The sequence below is a fragment of the Ammodytes marinus genome, assembly GCF_949987685.1.
Source record: "Ammodytes marinus genome assembly, chromosome: 16".
Taxonomy (NCBI): domain Eukaryota; kingdom Metazoa; phylum Chordata; class Actinopteri; order Uranoscopiformes; family Ammodytidae; genus Ammodytes; species Ammodytes marinus.
The window spans coordinates 19,874,050-19,897,174 of record NC_137220.1 but is presented as its reverse complement, the minus strand read 5'-3'; the positions used below and the strand labels follow the sequence as shown (position 1 = coordinate 19,897,174).

Genomic DNA, 23,125 nt, shown 5'->3' with positions numbered 1-23,125 from the left:
TACAGGATACTGTTGGTAACATGAGTACTCTTGCTGATGTTAAGTACTGCACGCAGCATCCTGCGAGAGACTTCTGCAAGGTTGGCTTCAGGGACCAGCATTCGCTGCCGTAGAGGAGTACAGACTCTACCGTTGCATAGAAGAAGCTGAGTTTGATTTGACGGGGGAGGTTAGAGTTCCAAACACAGGTCATTCCGTTCAGGGCCCTCCATGCGAGTGCCTTCCTCACCTTTAGGTCCTGCTCGGTTGAGTTGACCCATGGGCCCAGATACTTGAAGTATAAATTTGTCAGAGCCCAAAAACACACACGTGTTTGCTGACTCCATCTTTAGATGCCATGCACTAATCTTAATACAGCCCCATGCACACTTTCAACATCTTAAAAAAAAATCCAAACCTCAAAAGGCCTGGTTACGGTTACTAAACTATGATTGGGCAATATCTTGAAGGGTTAAGCGAGTGGTTGGTTGTCAAATGAATTCATATTCGCTCCTTTTCTGTTTACATGACTGCTCTGCCACAGTCTGTTTTTATCCCATGCATGCTATGCTTTTTAAAGTCACACATATAGCCACTGGATTATAAATCACAGAACTCTTCACCTGACCCCGAGTTTGTAATACGCAATGCAGCGACTGGTAACTAATTACAGGACGTTGGTTTGAGACATCTCCTTTCATTAACAAAAGCTCTGCAGTGCAGTTTTTTCGATAAAGCAGCCTGCTTTTCAAGCCTGCCACATGGGCTGTGAATAACATTCAACTCGTAATGAGTTGTAAAAACATTGTCCTGTTACTTGAAGCCTACGCATATCACAAGCATAATTCACAATTTGTGGCATCTGTGCACCGTAAACACGGATGTGGGCACCACCGAGCTGTGGGGTGAACTAGCTCATGGTGGTGAAGAAGGTCAGTGCCAGTCAGCCGGAACAAATTCCCTGTAAGTGCACCGGCCATTTCTGTAATTACTAGACTACCAGGGCTTCAGACCAGAGCGCAGGATCAAAATGATACACAGATAATGAAGCATGATGCAGGAAACATCCTCCATGACAATTTGCTTTTTTTTTTACGAAAACTTAACGCTTCATTGAAAGGATGAAAAAAAGAAGCAGGTTTGTGGTCCTGCAGTTGGCCGGAGGGGTCGAGCACTTCACTCCGCTATTGCAGCTGTGTTGTCTAAGCCAGCAGGGACTTTTACACAACAACGTAATTCGATGGAAACAGTTAGCACAGCATTGCAACAACTTCACCACATGACATCTATAATTTCTCATTAACCTTTCCCAAGCAAAGAATGTGTTGCAATTTTTCATCTCTGAAAAAAAAGCACGTGAGCATTAGTAGATCGTTCGTTCCAACCTGTTTGAAGACAGAGTCCCCCACACCTCAACACACACACACACACACACACACACACACACACACACACACACACACACACACACACACACACACACACACACACACACACACACACACACACACACATTAATTCCCTTTTATATGTTTGAAGGAGGGAGTGGAGCAAAAAGTGTTTAGATGAAGGCTTTGAAGTAAATGTGTCTTTGTAATGACACCCCTCATATTTGTCGAAGCATACCATGCGTAGCTGAGTGCCTGCTTCCCTCAGCAAAGGTGTTTGATATAGTCCTGGAATGTCACCAAAACTTCGCACTCCAGGCATGTGTTTCAAGAGGAGATCTTTGTCATGAGCGACCGCAGTGTTCTGGCAGGAGATGCAGGGCGGGTGGTATATATACCCGTATCTTACAGGAAACAATAGCGTCTACTCAAGAAACGTCTCAAGTTCACAGGTACAACACATGGTTAACAGCATATGTGGGGCAAGTATCTCGTTCCACAGCGGCCTGTTTCCCCTCCCAACTCGCACACTGACGGAAGATAAAAGAGGAATAACACGGCAGAGAGAGAGAGAGAGAGAGAGAGAGAGAGAGAGAGAGAGAGAGAGCGAGAGAGAGACACACACACAGAGCGACTTCAAAGCTGCAGAAGAATTTCTTTAAACGTGGTTCTCCATAGACCACATCAAACACTAGGGGAGGGAGGGAGCCGGGCTGGGTTCATGCGTGAGAGCTTGTACATACATGGATGCGTGCGAGTGCAAGTGTGTGCATCACAACATGGCGCAAAGTTACAGAGATGCATCCAGGCTTTTGCTACTCAAGCCCCAGTGTGTAGAAGAAAAAAAAGGCTGTCGGCTTCGATTAAATAGTTTTTGGAGTGTGTGTGTTTGTGTGTGTTTCTTATCGTTCTGGGGGGCCTCTTCAGCACCCAGAGAGCTCTTCAGCGCAGCGGCTGCCAAGGAGACGATCAGAGGGTGGCCCTGCAGCCCACACACACGCTCACGCATACTCACCCTGCCGCATTAGGGCTCCCATCATGTAAGCACAGTCACACACACACACACACACACACACACACACACACACACACACACACACACACACACACACACACACACAGACACACACACACACACACACACACACACACACACACACACACACACACACACACACACACACACTCACACTTTGTGCTCTTTTATTGTGTATAAACCAGAGTGGATATTGATTGTTTTAAACAGAACGTTTACGACGCAAGTGCTATTCCTAGGGCTTAGAGTACACCCACACACGTTTTCCCCCATGACACACGCAAGCAATACGAACACACGCACACATACAGCAATGCACAAACAAACAGGGATATTGAAAACAGTCATTCTTGACATTCCTGTGAAACCCTGAAGTAGCATCTGCTGGCAACACTACACAATCACCACGGAAGAAATCCAATCATGACCTTTCTCTTGTTTTAACCGAGGGTGCCTGTGCAGTTTCCGATCATGCTTTTCAGGCCTTGCTCAGTAACAAAAGCACTGTTGGAAAAAGAAGGGCTGCTTCAATTGGAACTGTGTATGGCATTCTAGTCTGAGGTTTGTGTACCGTCTGACCCTACGTCTCCTTTTCTTCCTTTCTTTTTCAAGGTTTTCCTAGTTTTCCGTTATTCTGGCACTCTGGCAGACGAGCCATTGTGGGCCTGTATCCTTCCTGTCGGCCTTCTCGCATTGGGTGTCTGTCTGCCTGCTGCTGTCCTTACCGCAGTCTGTCTGAATTAAAGCCTGCCTGTCTGGCTGGCTATCTTCTTGTTACTTTCTTCCTACTTTGGAACACAAGCTATGGTCTAAATGCATGCAAACATTCGCCAGTTGCATTTAAAAATTTTAAAATTCAACGCTAGATGAAGAGTCATCCTAACACATGTTTCCGACATGAATATGTAGGATTTACAAGATTTTTTATTTAAAACAAGAAACTACTTTTATACCAATTATAATGATACCTGAGTCTATGAATAAGTATTTTTCACTTTCCCCTCTACTCTATGATACATCTTGTCAGCTTTGAACCATGTCGAGATACTTTGTTAGTTTGCGAATGTTGTGGAGTTGGGTGTACGTGTTTAACACCCCCCCCCCTCCCCCCCCCCCGCTTTACTGCAGGAAGCAGTGTGGTGTATGAAACTGTGATCATGACAGTTGACAACTTTTTTTAAAAAGTTAATGGCTGTTGATTTATAGTATACTTCTGTCACTCAGGACAACTTGTTTATTAATTATTTTTACTTACACTATAAGTTTTGGGTATGGAGGCTTCAAAATAAAGCAGTGCAGCATAGTCTATTACCTCAATAAATGCTAATAAACAGGAGGAATGTAAAAGTAATACATAAGTAAGTATATTACTGATACTAATATTATAAATTAAATGCAGCTGAATGACACCTAATCCTAAATGTAACTAATTATTTTAGTTTTGCCCTAACAAATGAAGGCGGGGACATACATTAGGAATGTAAATGAGTTATGTATATGATCTGGGCCTGACAACTGATGGGACCAATGCGGACCAATACTATTCCAGTCTGGGTCAGTTGGTGCAGATGGTCGGCAGATAAAATGACATAGGTTCATAAAGAAAAATATTTGACATTTAAGACTGACATTTGTTTTTCCATCTAGTCTTCACCGTCCTTTTTTTTTTATCTTTTACCTTTTCAGGGCAAATGCCACCTTGTATAGACAATGCCAGCTGCTTTGTTTCTTTTCTGGTTCAGTTCACGCAGGATGTGTGGGATCTTCTGCCGCCAGAACTCCAGTGGTCACTGGCCAGTCCCTCAGTGCTTCATCTACTGTATTTTTTACTGAGTCTTTATGTTGGGCTTGTCCAGTCTTCAGCTTTGTTCCTAAGTTTTAGGAAATCTACATAAAACCTAGCTGACAGAGTCATAAAACTGCAAAACAAGGCTTCTGCGAACATTTCTGAGAAAAATGTCCCAGCAGTTAACATTTGGTATATCTAAATTATTTCACCAGAAATGTTTCACATATAACGTAAAACCCATAAAATACAACACCTCCGTTGTGTTAACTGGTAGGTGTTGGAAAGGCTGACCGGTGGAAAATGAAACGTTAATAATCTGTACAGCTGCACGTCATTTGATGGCGGTGGTGAAGTTTCGGAAGCGGATCACATAGGCACAATCAGTTCACACATTATAGTTTACGTTTGTCATTTATCATCCTCTTCTTCCATTGAATTCAATAACAGACACAGACAGGAATACACACAAACACACACGACCGCAGGATGCTATCAGAATTTCGAACATCCTCTTTGCCCCCTCAACATCCTGTGTGAAAACCCTAGTACCACAGCAGCACAGGAAGTCACGTCTGCGAGGAAGGACACAGCGGTTACTTGGGACATGACACGACTACATCACAGCGAGCTGAATGAAAAATATGAATGCAAATATGGCAATCAATACTAAGAGATTTTAGGTTCAATGCAACTTCCTCCTCTCTGCCATACGCAAGCTGGGCCTCGAAAAGTGGAATAGGTGTTAAGTAACATCCATTCATTGACGCACAAATCTTTAGACACTTGAGCGTACCAACCTGTAAGAGACCTGAAAGAGTCTGTACTGATGTGATTAGGTTTGATGCTGCAGATGATTTGCCTCAGGACAGAGTTCTGCTCTCTGATCCTTCCTAATTGTCACATGGATGTGGGTGGATGGCTGAGGCTAGCAAGGAAGGGAAGAAGATGGAGTGAAAAGAGGGGGGATTTGTAGATGCAGAAAATAGGGTAAGAGGCACCTGCTGGGTCCACATGGCCCTGAATGGCCCAGTTAAAGTGGCTGCACTCACGCATGCATCAGTCTGAAGCGCTGCCCCTGCTGTGAGCAAATGTGGCTTGGAGCACATGGTGCCTCTGATCAAGGCTAGTGCCAAGGTGGTTTGTTTTATTCCCGGGGGCGGACCAGAGATGGTGGGCGAGGGGTTTGTTGTTTTGAGGGAGTTGAAGCACAGGTGTGTGTGGTAAAGAAGGATAGTTGTGGGTGAAATGGGGATAGAGATGAAAGAAAGAATACACAGGCAGGGTAGGGAAGAATAAAAAAAAAAAAAGCAAGGACAGCATACAACAAAAATAAGGGCATAGAGAGTGGTCTGGTCGATGCCAACGTTTTAAAAATGCTATTTTTCTTTCAATAGCATGGGGAACATAGCATGGTTTATTTTAGTGAAATATTGCTCTAATGGCAAAGACATTTAGGGGAAGTTATGCTCAATGTTATGTAATGGAAACGCTGGGTTAAAGATGTAATAACTTAAGGGCAGCAAAAAACAAGCTGTAAACTCAACAATCCTATATTATTACCTTGTATGTTTATTGTGAGGAACTTGTAAGCTCACTGAGGCCTATTAACACTACAAACAGTTGTAGTTGTGTTTTAAGGCCATGTGGTCGGCCAATATTGTGACTCCTTTTAGCTCTGGTTTGATCCACTTTGAAATGGAAATATCTGGCTCCTTAGCTAGTACATTCTCCACTAATTTCATTGGCTCGTGGCTAACTTTTACATTCTGTGGTCTTCTGAAAGCGAGAGTGAAGAAAAATAGCAAAGTTACAACAAAACCAAAACAACTAGCTAAAAGGCGCTACAAGGGAACTGCAGAGTTAAGTGATCATTCTCTTTGGGTTTGTCACTACAAACAAAACTACAAACTCTTTCACAAACAAGTAGTTATGGAAGACATTGTTAATATAAAAGTATAATATTAATGATGTTCCCCCCCTTTTCCAGCCTTTATGCTGATATATTACCATGATTGCTATATTTATCGTACAGACATGAAGAGTAGTTTCGATCTTCCAATTTACCTCTTTGCAAGAAAGCGGATAAACATATTTCCCCAAATATCAAAAGGTGGTCATCTTCTACAGTTTAACTAACTTGGCCCCTTGTTTTCCTCTTTGGTCTCCTTGCAAGCCCATGGCTGAAATGAACCCTAACCATATTAACAGAAACCTTTTACACAGTAGTGGTGCTGCCTTTTCATTTTGCCCCTGACTCTTAGGTACTCTGTGAACACCGATGCTGAAATGAATAAGCATCACTTTATGTGCACTTGAGCATAGCAAAAATACCGTCAGATTAGAACTTTTCATTAAGTCCTATAGTATAATTAACTGGTTAATGGTCAATAGATTATAGATATTTATTCGAATGACAATTACTTGTATCATGCTCTGAAATGCACTGAGTTGCTGCCTTTTGTCCTGGGAGCCTGACTAAGGAGCAGATGGTGCAGACAACACCTGCAGAGAGAAACATCTGTGTGTGGATCCACCTGCATGCAATCATCTACCCATCTAACATCCGTGGTTATCGGTTCGTAAGCACAAAGAAACCAATCCGCTTATCCAAAACCACACTTGGCAAAATGACTTTTCCACTTCAGTTCTGAACTGCCATACACATGGCCATATATTCATTGAGGAATGCAACGTCAGGAGTGTCTGTGAGTCACTGATTTTGTCTGCTCATGGTCTTGGCAGAGGTTACAGCTGGGCGACATCAAATGAAAGTTGGACACACACACATTTACACAGCTCTAGATGTGAGTAACTGCAAAAGGCTGAGGCTGAGAAGTCAGTTATCGAGTGCTGTGTGGAAGGACAACTGGCTGGGCAGATGCCGGGCCGTGTCTGCTCTTAAAAGTTTCTCTTACATCTGACACTGAAATCATTTTCCCCTTTGGGGTGTTGCAGCCTGTCAAATAGATGAACGGAGATACTCTCAAACAGTCACTTCCACCGCACTGTCGCCTCAGAACGTCAATGGGACAAGAGTACAACTCTCGCTATTACTCACAGCAGAAGAGAAAGTCGACGGGGCCCTTCGGCTTCTTTGTTTTCAGTCTGACATGCAAGAATACTGCAAGCTTGTAGAATAAAATGAGAGATGGCAATGAAGAGTTGGTGATCAGCATCAGTCCCACAAGTATCCTAATCTCACACACACACACACACACACACACACACACACACACACACACACACACACACACACACACACACACACACACACACACCTAAAAATACATTTAAAAGAAGAATACTTCACCCCTGAATCAGTCATTTTAGTGCACTTAGGGTAGTCCTGTAGCTAGAAGTTGTAAGGGTTTGTGATGAACCAAAGAAATGTTGTATGAGTGAGTTTAAGAGAGACAGTGAGTTGAAAACATCTACAGCAGCACATACACCAACAGTGTGGCTGCTTGTGTGTGTTGTGAATGTTGCGGGGCTGCGGTGTGTGTGCAAATGCAGTGTGAGGAGAGTGCTGGGGGGAGACCACCTACACTTCCACCTGCTCTGCCTTTTAGAAGGGGCCTCTTCAATCGCAAGGCTGGGGTCATTATGGATGTGCGCCTCTAGCCGCCAGGCATTGTTTAGCTATTTCTGTCCTCACGCTTTACAGAGAAACATGGAGCTGGAGCCCCATTAAAAATCTGCGCTTTCAGAACATGAACAGCCACGACAGGGAAACATCCTGTACATCATGCTCTCCATTTATCTCACGCGGAAAGTAAAAATACTGAGCACAGAGGCAACATCTGAACTACATGTTCATTAGGATGGCTCCGCCAAACAAGTGTGGTAGCATACATTATTATCTAATTATTTGACACAGGACATAATGTACGCAGGCGTGCAGAATGCAGCATAACACACTTCTCTTTGTTATGGAGGTAGCCTAGTTGGGATAATAAACGAGTATACCTCTGACTTTGCCCAGACTGACACAGTGATGAGTAATGACAGAGCAGTGAACTGTTTGACATGCACTGTGAAGATGACTAAGTCCAAACTTTCAGAGTGAGATATGAAGGGGGAAGATGTTGTTTGTTCTCCAATTCAGGGAAAACAATTTGATGCTACAAAAGTTTTCTTTCCCGTTTTTAGGTTGCTGGTTCACTTACAATCAACATGGTAGCCTACATTAGGTTTGAACACCAAAGGTGAAACTATATTTACAGTATATATACACTGTTTATTATACATCATTCTAAGATTGAAGGAAAAGTGTTAGATTCAGGGGGGCGCCCTTAGCTCAGTTGGTAGGGCGTCCCCCCCCCATGGGCCTCGGCCAGCAGCAGACCCGGGTTCGATTCCAGCCCGCGGTCGTTCTCTGCATGTCAATCCCCTCTCTGCCCCATTTCAACTCTGTCTCTACACTATCAATAAAGCATAACAATGCCAAAAAAATAAAAATAAAAAAGTGTTAGATTCAGGAAATAGCATAGGCCGATATTTGCTTTCTTACTGAGAGCCATATGAGAAGATTAAAAAAAAACTCTTTAGGACACTACAGCTAGCAGTCGGTTAGCTTAGTTTAGCACAAAGACTGGAAGCAGCTTACAAACTACAACTTGCAGCACCAAAACAAGGTTAAATGTTTCTAATATAAGCTAACCAGTGTCTAGCTGTAGCTTCATCTTGACTCTTGACACGAGAGTGTTATCAATCTTCATCTCTCAGCAAGAAATCAAATATACACTATTTTCCAAATATTAAACTATTCCTTCACATAAATAATGCAAGTTCTCAGTGTTTCTCAAAGTTGTGATAGGCCTCAAAACTTCTCCAGTGTAGCCAAATACCTTCCCAGTTTGATACACTGGTAAACAACTCTGCCATGCAAGCAATTAAACAGCTATTTGTGACCAAAGGAACCTCTTAAATTGCCTGTAGAGGGTCTATCTTTGGAGCAGAGCTTCCTAAATGCACTATTTAAGGTAAACTACATTAAATGTGAGGTAATTAGCGTGCCACAGAACAGACCACAAACTGCTAATTGTGCTGCCTGTGGTTGTCTCTGCTTGCCTCCACCCAGCAGAGGCTGCAGATTGCTCTTACTACCAGCCTCAGCATCTATTCTGCACAAGATCATTGTCCAGCACGCAAACAGTAATTGTCAGCTGAGGTGAGATACAAAAACACGTCTGATTGCAGGCCGAGCCGAGACACTATAAGGTGTATTTCTTGTTTGTTCACCTCAAGCTGTGCACAGGGTGGTGCACCAGCAAAAAAAAAATGAATTTACATATGTGAGTAAGAGTGTTACTGTGAAGGAGAGTGGAGTGCAGTGTGCCCATGTTTGTGCAAGGAGGGGCGAGTGGGTGAAATATGTGGGCGTCTGTGGGGGAGTCGTGAGATGATTTTTACAGGCACTGATTCACCCGAGGGCATCCGTGTCCAGGCCTGTTTAAGACATGCCGGGTCCCGGGCGTTGGGAATGGCGCGCTCAGTTACAGCAGGATCACGCAAAGGCTCCCTGAGGCGAATCAGGAGTTGCCGACGCAGACAAAGTCATGAAGATCTGTGGTCTTTTTTTGTGTTGGCAGAAAAATGCTGCATGTGAGTGTTTGCCCCTGGAAACTGCTGGCGCTGCACCTTTTCCCTGAACTATCCATAACCTGTGAAAATCCCTGTGGATTTCTATAACACTGACTCAAGCTAAAGTAAAAAGCACACGAGTCCCATAGCTATATTACTGATTTTGAGTAGATGTTGTTTATATTACACATTAAATGTTTGAGGGTGTGTCTGTGTGACTTATAACTTACTCACTCAGGTGTCATGGAGCTGAACTCTGCACCTTAAGGTCTCCGTCGGCCGGTGACGTCATTCCCATCAAGGTCATGACCCCCCCCCCCCCCGCCCCGTTATTCGTATCCCCCTGAAGGGATTCCCTTGTCTGACTTTACCTAAAGTATGACGTCCTGCTGTCTAGCACTACAAAAAGTTTCCGCTGTGTTTATTTGGACTGACTGACTAGGAGGGGAATCCAGGAAGTGGACTAGACACTGAGGAAGAGACTCAACACAGACACACAAAAAAACAACTGCTGACAGTTAAGGAAGAAAAGGGGAGTTTTTCAGAGCACATGGGATTGTTCACACACACAAACACAGCTTAGATAAAGACGATTTTTTTATTGGCAATCAAAGAGATGTGGGCCGCAGTGGGAGCAGAAATGAAGGAGCAGCTGTTTTCAAATCCACCAAAGAAGGAAATAATTGTAAGGGCTGATGATTTACATTTTTGTTCAAAAAAAAAACTTAAAAAAAAACTAAATGAAAACAGATCATGAACTCCACCACAGAGGCTGACATGGCAATCCTCTGGAGGCATTTTCTTTTAAGAAAAGCCAACACCACGTTTTGGCCATGTGGCAGATAAAGAAGCATTAGGAAAACACACACATAGCGGCGCGGCTGTGGCTGTGTGACCGAAAGCCAAATCATAACCGAGAAGACCCACTCAAAGGAAAAGCCTGTCAGACGGCAAACGGGCTGGGATCAAATGTGTGTCGACTTTGGTGGAGGAGAGGAATTCATGCAGAATTTTTATTTACCACTTCAAGAATGTGCGGATAAAATGTCAGCTATCTCCAATCTCTGCCTCTCCTAAACTGACACACACACACACACACACACACACACACACACACACACACACACACAGGAAATATCTGGAGCCAATTGTTCTCTCATGCCACAACACCCTCACCCCCGCATTCCCCTCCGTTATGCTAAATGTCCTCTTGCGCTACAGGCTCCCTGTCTTATAACCGTGAACACGGGCACCATCATTAGGGGCACATTCTGCATTCATTACCACGATTACATGTTCCTGAACAACAGACTAATAAACAGAGAAAGAGGGGAAGGAATGAAGGAGGATGGGACACACGAACAAAGCCACAGGGACAAAGCCAAACATGTCGACCTCTGGCGCTAACATCAGTGACCCCAAGACTGACTGACGAACAGTTTTTTTTCGATCACGTCTCCCCTCTTGCCCTCCTCAGAAAACAGGCCCACTGCCTGTAGGGAGGCAGGCTTGGCCACCTGACTCACTGCTCCTAAAGGGCAGCTTGAGGTTCACTGAGCACAGGATTTGTAAAGGAGATCTGAGAGGATCCCCGCAGTGGGCACGGCCGTACACAGCACTGTGCGTGAGAAGATAAAGCTGCCCAACAGGCTCGTCCCCATTTATCATAAAGAAATGAGCAAGACGTTGTGACAAGGCTGATGCACCCAGGGGTCACAAATCTTCCAGGGACGTACGAGACAAGTTGCCCTTTTTTTAAACTCCCAGATTTTTCTGGGAAGCAGCAACAATTAAAAGTATTTTAGTGTCTTCATGGATTTCATGGCACATAACAGTTGAGAGAAAATGTATGAACATTTTAGGACAAGCAGTATAAAATGTGCGGATGTGTGATCCGCAAATTTTTTGTGGTGGATGTACAGATTTTCTACTACTAGCCCATTTGGACTCAGCTGTGCTGCACACCTCTTTCGCTGCCTTTGGCACAGGCGTAGGCGCAGTCTCTTTTCCCTCCAACCATTGCCTCACAGAAGATCGGCAACATCTTTTTTTAACTTGCTTTGGCAGCATTTTGAGTCTCGCAGGGGTCCATCACCATGTCTGATTAATGGCTGCTTACCTTGGAAATAATTTCAGTCTATCAATTTGCCAAACTTGTGTTCAATTTCCATTAATAGACACTGAAGAAAGAATGAAGCCGTTCTACCACCCTCTGTTAGTTGCAATTGGGCACAGTGGTGTTTGAGCGAATAGCTAACTTCAGCATTAACATTCTCACAATGACGAAGCTATAGGTCTTTATTTTTATGAAATTAAGAAGTAGATGCATTTTCAGCTTCTTGTTGTATTACTCATAAATATAATGCATGACATACCGGAGAAGGGTAAAACATATTCTGAGTCAAGGTAAAGTTAAGGTGAAGTTAAGGTATTAATAGGCCAATAACAGGTAGTAAATCAAGTATACGATACAGCTGTCCTACCTACGAATATAATTTGTACAGCCCCTTACTTAACAATGGTCACCAACTTACATTAGTGTATTAGCATACTAATTAGCACAAAGTGCAGATGAGACTTATTGGAATGGCATTAGTTTCACCAGCATTTGGTCATAAACCAAGAAGCTAAAAGAATAGCAAAGGAACCACATCAAGGCAGGCATGAAGGTGCCAAACGTAATGGCAATCAACCCAGTAGTTGTAATGCATTTCACCAAAAGCCACCGTTGTGAACCTCATGGTGGCGCTATGACGACAGGTTAGGGGGTCACAAACATGGTTCTAATTAATCCTCTGGGGACTATGACTGTCTGCACATATTCTCATGGCCATCCAAACTGACTTTCAGCCTGACGTTGCCATTAGATAAGATACAGTAAATGAGATGATCTGTTATTGGTCCCAGAGAGCGGGCATTTTTGGATGGTGCAATAAACTAAAGAAACATACATATCAAAAGATAGCAGGATATAAGATGTTATTAATGTACAGTGGTATTACACATGGGTGGATTGTCAGTTGTGATGTGGTCTACTCTACGGGGAGCAGTGCTGGTGGAAAAGTCCGAGAGCTGCAGGAGGGAAGGACCTGCTGTGTCTCTCCTTCACACATTTCGGGTGAAGCAGCCCGTCACTGAGGGAGCTGCCCAGTGTTGTTAAAGTGTCCAGCAAGGGTATTAGCTTAGCCATCGTTCTCCTTTCTCCCAACGCCTATGCTTGGCCGAGAGGTTGTCTGAGGACAGAGCTGGCCTCTGTCCAGTCTCTTCCTGTCAGCAGTAGAGATGCTGCTGCCCGGCCGAACAGCCCATGGAAGAAGACTGGGGTCACCCTAAGAGTCAACTAGAAATACAGCCTAGCAGTTAAATGTCGAACTGCGTAATATTGTGGAATGCTGAAAGTACAGTGGTGACAGGCAATGCTTTCAAGAAGGTAAAGCTTCAAGGTATAGGTCATTGCGACCTTGTTTGCTATTTTTACACAATTATTTCTAAGATGATTTTATTAGTGCATGGGTCTTTCACTGCAACACAATTTCGATTCCACTTATATTAAGGCAGGTTGAGATTAAGACCTCAACGATGCTTTCATATCGATGCAGTCATGCAATATTAGATGCACTCATGCCATGCCAGTCTTGGAATCAATCAAGCGTCTCCGATTAGAAATCTGGTGACCTTTGGCCTTTTAATTACTGCCAGTCGAAGGTTAAGTGAGACTGAAGACGGCAGTGTTTCAGCGGGCTATGTGTTAAAAGATCAACATCATGTGTTTGGCACTGATAGAGCGGCGAGGAGGAAAACACCACCAGGCCATCATGTGATGTTGACAAGGATGATAATGATGATGATGATGCAAACCATGATGGATCCCTCTATTAATAGAGCTGGCAATAAAGCAACCACAGTCACAAAGGAGAACAGCAACGCTATGGATGAGAGGCCCCATTATGTCCAAATGAAGGAGTCAGCCACTCTGTCAAGAGGGCACTTTACAAACAAACCTCATTTGACTGAGCCTGCCTTTCTCTTCCCCCCCTGCCTTGCCCACGCTCACCCCGGCTCTTTTCTGCTGAGTGGGTGTTTGGAGGAGTTGTGAAGGTCAGGGGAAAGACTCTGAGGCGGGGAGGCAGCTCGGGGGGCTTTGACCTCCGATTGGCCCCAGCTTGCCCTGGCTGCTCTGAGTCACAGAAGACTGGGCCGTCGTCGCACCAACCAAAGAAAAGGAGTTTGCCATTGTGAAGATGCAGACAACAAGTATAGGCTGCTGCCCTGGTCTCACAAAAGGAGAGTTGTGCAGAGGTGGTGAGGCACAATGGGACGGTTTGAGAGGAGCAGGAGGGAAGAGCTCAATCGTCTCTATAAGAACCTCATTGTGAAGGCCTGCTTTGTGAAAAGACAGAGTCCATAGACTGAAAAAATGGAGGGGATTTTCCTGTGTGAAGTGAGGAGCAAAAAGGGTACTTCATTGCTTTGGATTGTGCACTAATATTGTAAATATATTTACTGTATATATATATATATATATATATATATATATATATATATATATATATATATATATATATATTTTTTTTATATACACACATACATATACACTCACCGGGCACTTTATTAGGTACAGCGGTTCATTTTCTTGTTAACACATATAACTAATCAGCCAATCACATGTCAGCAACTCAATGCATTTAGGCATGTAGACCTGGACGGGACAACTCATTGAAGTTAAAACCGAGCAACAGAATGGGGAAGAAAGGGGTTTTAAGTGACTTTGAACATGGCAATGTTGAGGGTGCCAGGAGGGCTGGTATGAGTATTTCAGAAACTGCTGATCTACTGGGATTTTCACTGTAAACCATCTCTAGGGTTTACAGAGAATGGTCCGAAAAAGAAAAAATATCCAGTGAGCGGCATTTGTGTGGACGTAAAATGCCTTGTTGAAGTCAGAGGTCAGTGGAGGATGGGCATACTGGTTCGAGATGATAGAAAGACAACAGTAACTCTAATAACCACTCGTTACAACCAGGGTATGCAGAATACCATCTCTGAACGCAAAACACAACCAACCTTGAAGCAGATGGGCTACAGCAACAGAAGACCCCACCCGGTGCCACTCCTGTCAGCTAAAAACATGAAAATGAGGCTACAATGGATACACAGGATCACCAATATTGGACAATAGAAGATTGAAAAATCATGCCTGGTCTGATGAGTCTCGATTTCAGTTGCGACATTCAGATGGCAGGTTCATAATTTGGCGTAAACAACATGAAAGTATGGATCCATCCTGCCGTGCACCATCAACCATGCCATGTTCAAAGTCACCTAAACCCCCTTTCTTACCCATTCTGATGCTCAATTTGACTTCAGTACATTGACTTGACCATGTATAAATGCATTAAATTGCTGCCATGTGATCGGCTGATTAGCTTTTTGTTTTTATAAGCCATTGAACAGGTGTACCTAATAAAGTGGCCGGTGAGTGTTTACATTTGTAGCAGAGGAGATGTGGGAAATGAGAGGAAAACATTTCCAAAGAAAAAACCTCCGAAAAATGTTTATCTCTCTTATCGCCTCCCTTCATGCAGATGTTCACATTGTGGTCAAACAAGAATTCTACACTCATTAATACTCCACCCTAAGCGATATACGTGATCGCACACACACACACACACACACACACACACACACACACACACACACACACACACACACACACACACACACACACACACACACACTTACTTGCTTAATCTTACGGTAAACAAGCTTCCTTTCACCCCGAGGCCTTGCCTTTCCCAGACTCACCCAGGAACAAGAGCAGGTAACACTCAGTTGGTTTTGGCACTCATCCATGCGATCTGTTAAGTAAAAAAAACAAAGAAGAAAAAAAAACAGTCTGTTGCCAAACATCTCGTCCTGCCCTGGAACTCTTTGAAAGTTTGCCCAAAAAATATGCATAAAACCTACTAACACAAAATCCGAGGGCAGTTTTTTTTTTCACAAGTCGGTTTTCTGTAGAAAGATAAAAAAGCAGAACTCAGAGGTAGGAATATCTGTACTTAAACACACAGGACAACTCTAAATCCAAACAGACTAAACAGAGATGTGACTAATCAAGATGTGACTAAGACGTCGGACACGTTTTTTTTAACCTTTTATTCGCTCAAGCTGAAACCTGATAACAGTGTTCAAATAATCAACGCATTTCATTGTTTAGAGTCAAATCCACTGCTGAATTCACAGACAGCACAGCTGTTTATAATAGATGGTGTGATTAATAGAGACTGTTCAGGGTGAAAACATTGTTACATATTAATCAATAACACATTGTACGTCCCTCTCTTCGTTCACACATCTGTCTCTCCCACTGGTCGGTCAACATGGGTGTTTTTTGACTAACATTTGGCAGGATGGCCTGGTGCCACCTCACGAGTGTTCCCGTAAACACTCACCACCCTGGACCCTATGGTGTTGTGCTTTTGCCAAAATGTCACTGGGACTGAGGTTAACCTCGACCACAAAGCTGAATAAAAAAAAACTCAAACCCAAGCAGAGCAGAGCAGCAGCAGGAACAGGCAGCCTGCACAGAGAATATAATGTATAAGGGAGGTGGCAAAGTGGAGGCATAACACTGCCAGGAACTGTTGTTTTCCCTGTGTTTATACATATTCCCATGGACACTGACAAAAAGGCATAGAATTAAAATATTCGCTCCAAATACCAGAGAATTACCTGTAATGAGGCCATTATGATAAGACATGGAGACCCTAAAAGTGGTGATTTCAGACTTTAGGCGAACTTTCCAAATGTACGTCAAGACTATGGCTTATCTCATTTCTGTGACGTTTAAAAAAAAGATGTTGAGTAACTTCTGCTGTAAAAGGAGTATTAACTCTAAGCCTAAAGATGATAACAGGGTCTGTCAGAGCAAATAGCTCTGTGTATGTTCTTTCTCCAACAAGTACAAGCTGTTACAGGGCACTTGTGACTGTTTACTGCCAAAGGGGGGAAAACCTGTTGAAAGCTTGGTCTGGCCCACCTTCTCCAGGACAGGTCGGAAACACACCGGCTGACATTCTATGGATGAGATTGGCAGAGGTTAGATAGTCAAAGGTGGGGCAGTGCTTATTTTGAAAAATTCAAATAGGTACATTCTTGTTTAATTTGGCAGTCTTCTGGTTTAAATTGTGTCCTAACTGTGCTCTACAATGAAATGGTATGAGAATATTAATGTTGCAACATGCACTCTTGTGTAATTAATAGTTTTAAATAACATCCAGGTTATAATATATTCATGAGAACATACTTGGAGCAGGAAAGTGTAAATGAATGGGTCCTTGGGCTCATCTTGCTTTGAGCGTAAGTCTGACAAAAAAAAAGGGAATCTCAAGTAGACATATTTTATTTATGTGTTTGCTGATAAAAAGGGATTGTTGAACATGATCAGGTATTCATCCCTCAGGTGCAGCCAGAGGATTTAGCATCTGCCCGGGGCAAAAAAAAAACATCCCACCTGACTCGTTCTGTCTGCGCGGGGACATGGGATGCATTGGTGGAGGCATTTGTGTTTGTGTGGGCGACTGGGTGTTAGGAGAACTACAAATCGAGGAGACAAAGGTTCCCTTCTGCGCAACCGAAACAGGTGCACTATTAAGGGCTCAAATTACCCCCTTTTTCTCCTTGTGGTAGGCTTTAAGAGCAAAAAGCAAACAAACGGAAATATCTGCTAAACAGGCTTTTGGAGATCAAAAGAGAAGATTACCGAACAAGAATCTTCCCGCTTGAGATAATTGACTGATCAAAGTAGGGTTACTTGAGGCATCCTAGCACCAGCGGTACCTCACACAACCTGAAACTGTAGGAGGAGGTTTGTGTAGCCTACTGTTACTGATCACACTTTGCTGCTTCACTGCTGTGTGTCACTAAAGTGTGCGTTGAGACATCACTAAACACTGAGGCCGTCAAAATCAGAATCAGAATTAGTCTTATTGCAAAGTACGTTTTCACATTTTAGCTGTGGTCTTGCACACAATGAACACATAATTAACATACATCTAGAGAATATAAGTAATAGGCATGTTAAAGTGGCTAAAAGGAACTTTCAGTTTTTATTGATTCCAGTGCCCCCTTTGGACAAATGCGGTAGTGTTTAGTGTCTTTGCTAGCACGTGCCGGCGATGCCTGCATTTGTTTAGGAAGCTAGTGATAGAGAGAGAGCAGGATGTATCGCCATGAGGTAATGTATCTGTAAGTGTCGGATTAATAATGGTAATATGACGGTGGTGAAGCAAAGTAAACTTTGATATACCGATTATAAAAACAAGCTTCTCGGGTCTACCTGCCATAAATAGTTTTGTCTGGTTTTGGGGGATATTGTACACAGAAAAAGGCAATCAATCATAATAACTATATAAAAATAGCGTTGTTTTTGCTGTCTCGTTTGCTGTTGGAGGTCATTTATGATCAACAGAGGGAAATTTTCATAGTTTCATAAACAGTTAAAGGTTCCTCGTCTGAGGTTTAAAGAATATAAAAGTAAATAGAATATTTACAATAAAATACGTTAAGAAAGAAATATGTGTAATTGTCTATTTAAAGGTGCTGTAAGCGAAATGGTTCTTTTAGCTAACTTCCTGTCAGTGACTGCAGTTAGCAGTCCCCTCGCTCGTCCCTACGTCACCACATTAATGCACTGCGGTCTTCAAGCAGCGAGTTATCTAGCATCATCTCAGATCCATAAGTGTGATAAAACACGATAAAGACCATCAAAACAGACATTGGGAAGGATTTTGACCTGCTCTGCCATTGTAGGCGAATAAACATTCACCCATCTGTTGCTCTGCGGGTGCACCGGCAGTTAGACGGGTGCCGGTTTGTAGCGTTCTTTCTTCTGATTGGATACCACTTTCGGGATCCCCGAACAATTTAATTTGCCGATTACATGCAGAGCGGGTGACTGAGATATCGGAGGTATGAAACGTGTGCACTATATAAGTGATCACTGTATGAATATATTTAATACTTAAATTAACCTAAATATATCGCTCACTTCACCTTTAAAAAAGAGGAGCTGTCCAATTGTGTGCACAAGATCAAAAGTAGGCTATGCAATGAAATATAGATTGAGGCATGTTCATTCACACTAGGATTTACACTGATCTTGTTTTAATGTTAGAAAAAAAAACGTATCCTTATCAGTGGCTGAGTGGGATATGGATAGGGTTTATATCCTACAGGAGCAGGGCTGCTGCTGGAACGAGGCCCGCACGGGAGTGGCTTCCCGGTTCTCCCTCAGAGGAAACTGGGACGTCATCATGCCCATATAAGGCCTGAGGACTTCCTCTCTACTAGAAAGATCATAATAAAGAAACAGCACCGCAGTTTGGCGTTTTATATAGGCCTACTCGATAATTCGTAGCTAAGGGATCCAACATCAGGCTGCAGATGGAGTTGAAGTATGTGACACGGGTTACATTATATTAACTCAAACATAGGCGAATGTCGCGTTTATCTTTCTTTTTTTAAACACAAGCAAATCAATGACTCAAAAGCATTAGATCCAACAGAGTCATCTCACCTCTTCGCTTATGTAACAATCACGTATTCAACCTTTAAACGCACACAATAAAACGAAGCTGTATTTATACGTATGGTTTTCTTCTATTTCTGACTCCGCTCTCCGCTGCGATGCCTCCTCAGCGCGCTCTCCATGCCTACAGGCTTGTTTACAGTCGCCTCTTCCCGGCATCGGCGTCACTGGTCGTCGGACTCCCTGGGCGTGGCGACCGAGCCCCCCTGGCCAATCACAACGCCGCACTGCCCTGGCAGCAAGCTCGCGCCTATGCCTATATAAAAAGGCACGCATTGGCCCGACCGTACACACCTTTCTCAAGCACCAGGAGCAACACAGCAACTAATAGAAATCTCGAATAATAACTTTTCCTTCACAGGGTTGCAAAGAAAAGAGCAATCGGACACTGGGAAAGACTTTTGCTGGCTGACACTGAGCCACACAGTTTATTTTTGTTGGACCTTGGACTTTCACTCTTTCTGTCTTTGGAGTGATTTGTAATTCCCTTTTGATTTTGGGACACTTGACAGAGACGCCGGGTGCCTGAACTGACGCATGTTCTCTGCTGACATTGACATTTGTTGATTACCCACAGTTTCTATAAGCGGCCGGTAAGCTTATACTTTTTCCCTATACGACTTTATGTCTACAAAGATGGAACAGCCTTTCTATCATGACGACTCTTTTCTGTCGGCTTACGGCCACTCAGACGCAGCAATGCACGACTACAAACTGCTAAAGCAGAATATGAATTTGAACTTGACAGAGCCCTATCGCAGCCTGAAATCCCAGCTGAGAGCCGAGGCAGAGCTCTACCAAGGAGGGCATCAAGACGTGGGCTCCTTGAAGCTCGCATCCCCAGAGCTGGAGAGGCTCATCATCCAAAACAGTAACGGCGTGATCACCACTCCCACCCCGGGCCAGTACTTCTACAACCGGGGCATCACCGATGAGCAGGAGGGCTTCGCCGAAGGCTTCGTGAAAGCTCTGGACGAGCTGCACAAGATGAACCAGATGCCCATGCCCCCTCCAAACGTGTCCATCGGAGCCGGTGGTATAACGACGTGTTCGGCGGCGGCCTCTAGCGTCTTCGGCTCCGCCTTGCAGCCCGAGCCTCCGATTTACACAACGCTGAACGCCTACTGCCCGAACACGAGCCTCTCTTCCGCATCCAGCTACCCGACTGCCACCATCAGCTACTTGCCGCCACAGCAGCAGCAGCAGCATGGCCACCCGCAGACCTCGACGCACGGCGCGCACCCATTCCAGCACGCTTTCCATCCGCAGCGGCTCCTCGCTCTGAAAGAGGAACCCCAAACCGTGCCTGACCTCCTTAGCAGCGACTGCTCGCCCCCAATGTCCCCGATCAACTTGGAGACCCAGGAGAAGATCAAGGCGGAGCGCAAGAAGCTGAGGAACCGGCTGGCCGCGACTAAATGTCGGCGGCGCAAGCTGGAGCGCATCGCCCGGCTGGAAGATAAGGTGAAGGGGCTGAAGAACGACAACGCAGGGCTCTCCAGCACAGCGTTGGTGCTCCGGGACCAAGTCGCACAACTCAAACAGAAAGTCCTGACACACGTGAGCAGCGGCTGTCAGCTGATGCTCACGAGCAAGATGGAGGCGTTTTAAAACAAGAGACTACTATCTGACTGAAAAGTAATAACACTGGAGTCTGCATGCGCAGCACTGGGATACTGGCTGATGTGTTGTCCGCACTGACAGCAGCAGGGCTAGGTGTACACAACTCTTTAGGCTAATAAGGGTGAAAAGACTGATCGAAATGGTACTTGCGGATGCTGGACATCGCTCAAAGAACCATTCAATCCCCTAGACACAAGGGCAGCATCCAGACTGAGAAAGCGGGCACAGGCCCAGAAGTTTGGTTTACTAATGGTAGAAAATGGGAATGATTATTGTATTTCTTTGTACTTTTTGCAACTGATATTGTCATGCAATGCTGCAATCATTCATTGTGTAAATTATTTTGTTTGTCCGGTTGACCCAGACAAACTAATGATGTCCAATGTTTACACTGTCTTTTTTATTTGTGATGTGTATTTAAGTAAAGTGAATTGAAATGAAACGGAAACTGTGGACTTGAGTGTTTGTTTCATATTTGTATATAGATCACTTGAATAGCTTATGATATCGAATAGCTTATGATATAGGCCCAACTTTATATCACTCAACAGTAAAGTCGAAAACATATCACACATAATCAGTAGGAAAGAGTGGGGGGACAAATGGGTTTATTTCCTCTCATGCTGAAATCATAACAGTTGCTATGGCTCTCAGTGGGCAGGCCATAAGTACATTCTGTTTCCGTGTTTTTACGCACAGAGCGTAGCCCGCGTAAGCAGGCCTTTCCTAATTACGCACGGATCTGCCCATATATGGGCATGTTGGTGAATACATCGTCACATGGGAGGGTTTTTGGGAACCCCCGCCCAGGTAATGCAAACTGGTTTCATCCCGCTATTGTATCGATAAGGACCGTGAGCTTGTCGAGGGTTGCGGAATTTCCTTGTCTTATTATGCAACTTTAGATCAACCTGTCACACACGAATGGAGCAAAAGAGCAACCTTCTTATCAGTAACATATAGAGGTTTGTTTAACTTTCAAAAGGACACCAATAAGTAGATAATACCCACAGTAATGCGGCGTTTGTGATCGTTTTGAAACAGTTTCTAAATGAGGTTTATTATAACTGAATTAATTTAAGGCCACGATCACATCCTTAGCTCCGCCTGGGATCAACCTTTCGGTGCCATTTACGCGTAAAAGTCGTGAATGCATATTTGAGGTGTCTGCATAATTGAAACATAGCACACGAGGGGAAGTGACAGTGTCTTCAGGAATGTCGGGGGCGTCTCAAGATGCCAGGAGGCTTGGCTGAGCGGTGGGTGAGAGTGGGCGTCCGGAGAGCGCGCGGGGAGCATCTGTGTGGATGGATGGTTGGAGATGTGCGAACTGCCAAGAACAACATTCTGGTGGGACACATCAGAGGCCAAATATGCGCGGCACCGGGGGTTCAGAAGATGGATATACAGAGGAAAGTCCCGCGTTAAGTGGATGTGAATGAGTCACTAAGCCCTAAAGTCTATAGCCGGGGACCGAGGTGTCCAGATGGACAGAACAATGATAGTATTAGGGGTTAGAGGGTGAGTGACTTACTCATAAATCAACTTAGGAAAGCTTAAAAACATGGAAAATGTGTGAGGCCATTAAAAAAAGTGTTATAGGCCTGCTAACAGCCAGTGCTTTCTGTGACCATTGGCCCAGAGGGTAGTGGTGCCCAGAGCTGGCCTCAGAGGAAGGGGGATTTCTGTGCTGTAAAAGTAGTCTGTGACGAACAAGTAAACAAAACAGCAAATCTCTCTCTCTCTCTCTCTCTCTCTCTCTCTCTCTCTCTCTCTCTCTCTCTCTCTCTCAGTACTCACGAAAACCACTTCAAAAGAGTGGCTGAGCGCATTCTCACCTCAATATGCTTTGGAGAGGAAGGTTCTCACCTCATTTCGTCTGACATATATTTGAATAGCACAATTTCCATCAATAACAACTCCCCTTATTTTTTTGTGTGTGTGCCATGGACTTGGAAACTCGCCCACACGAATTATAAGTTGTATGTGCATGACCTTTCACTAAGAAACCTATATTTCAGGGGATGAACATTTTTTTGTTCTTAATCTCACTGCCTGTTTTTGCCTCACTCAAGAATGATCTATAAAAAGACTCAGTTCATGGCCTAGCAGGCCGAGGACCTAAAGAAGCCAAACGT

General features: G+C 44.0%; 1 protein-coding gene across 1 annotated transcript; it reads left to right on the top strand.

Annotated features, from left to right (window-relative positions):
* Positions 1 to 19,669: 19,669 nt before the first annotated feature.
* junbb (JunB proto-oncogene, AP-1 transcription factor subunit b) lies at positions 19,670 to 21,439 on the top strand. The gene has a single exon (XM_080043307.1). It carries the CDS (start codon positions 19,989 to 19,991, stop codon positions 20,973 to 20,975), a length of 987 nt encoding a protein of 328 aa, XP_079899433.1. The 5' UTR covers positions 19,670 to 19,988; the 3' UTR covers positions 20,976 to 21,439.
* Positions 21,440 to 23,125: the final 1,686 nt, after the last annotated feature.

Bases quoted from the DNA above. Each gene is read 5' to 3' on its own strand.
- junbb (XM_080043307.1), top strand. From the start codon at position 19,989: ATGTCTACAAAGATGGAACAGCCTTTCTATCATGACGACTCTTTTCTG.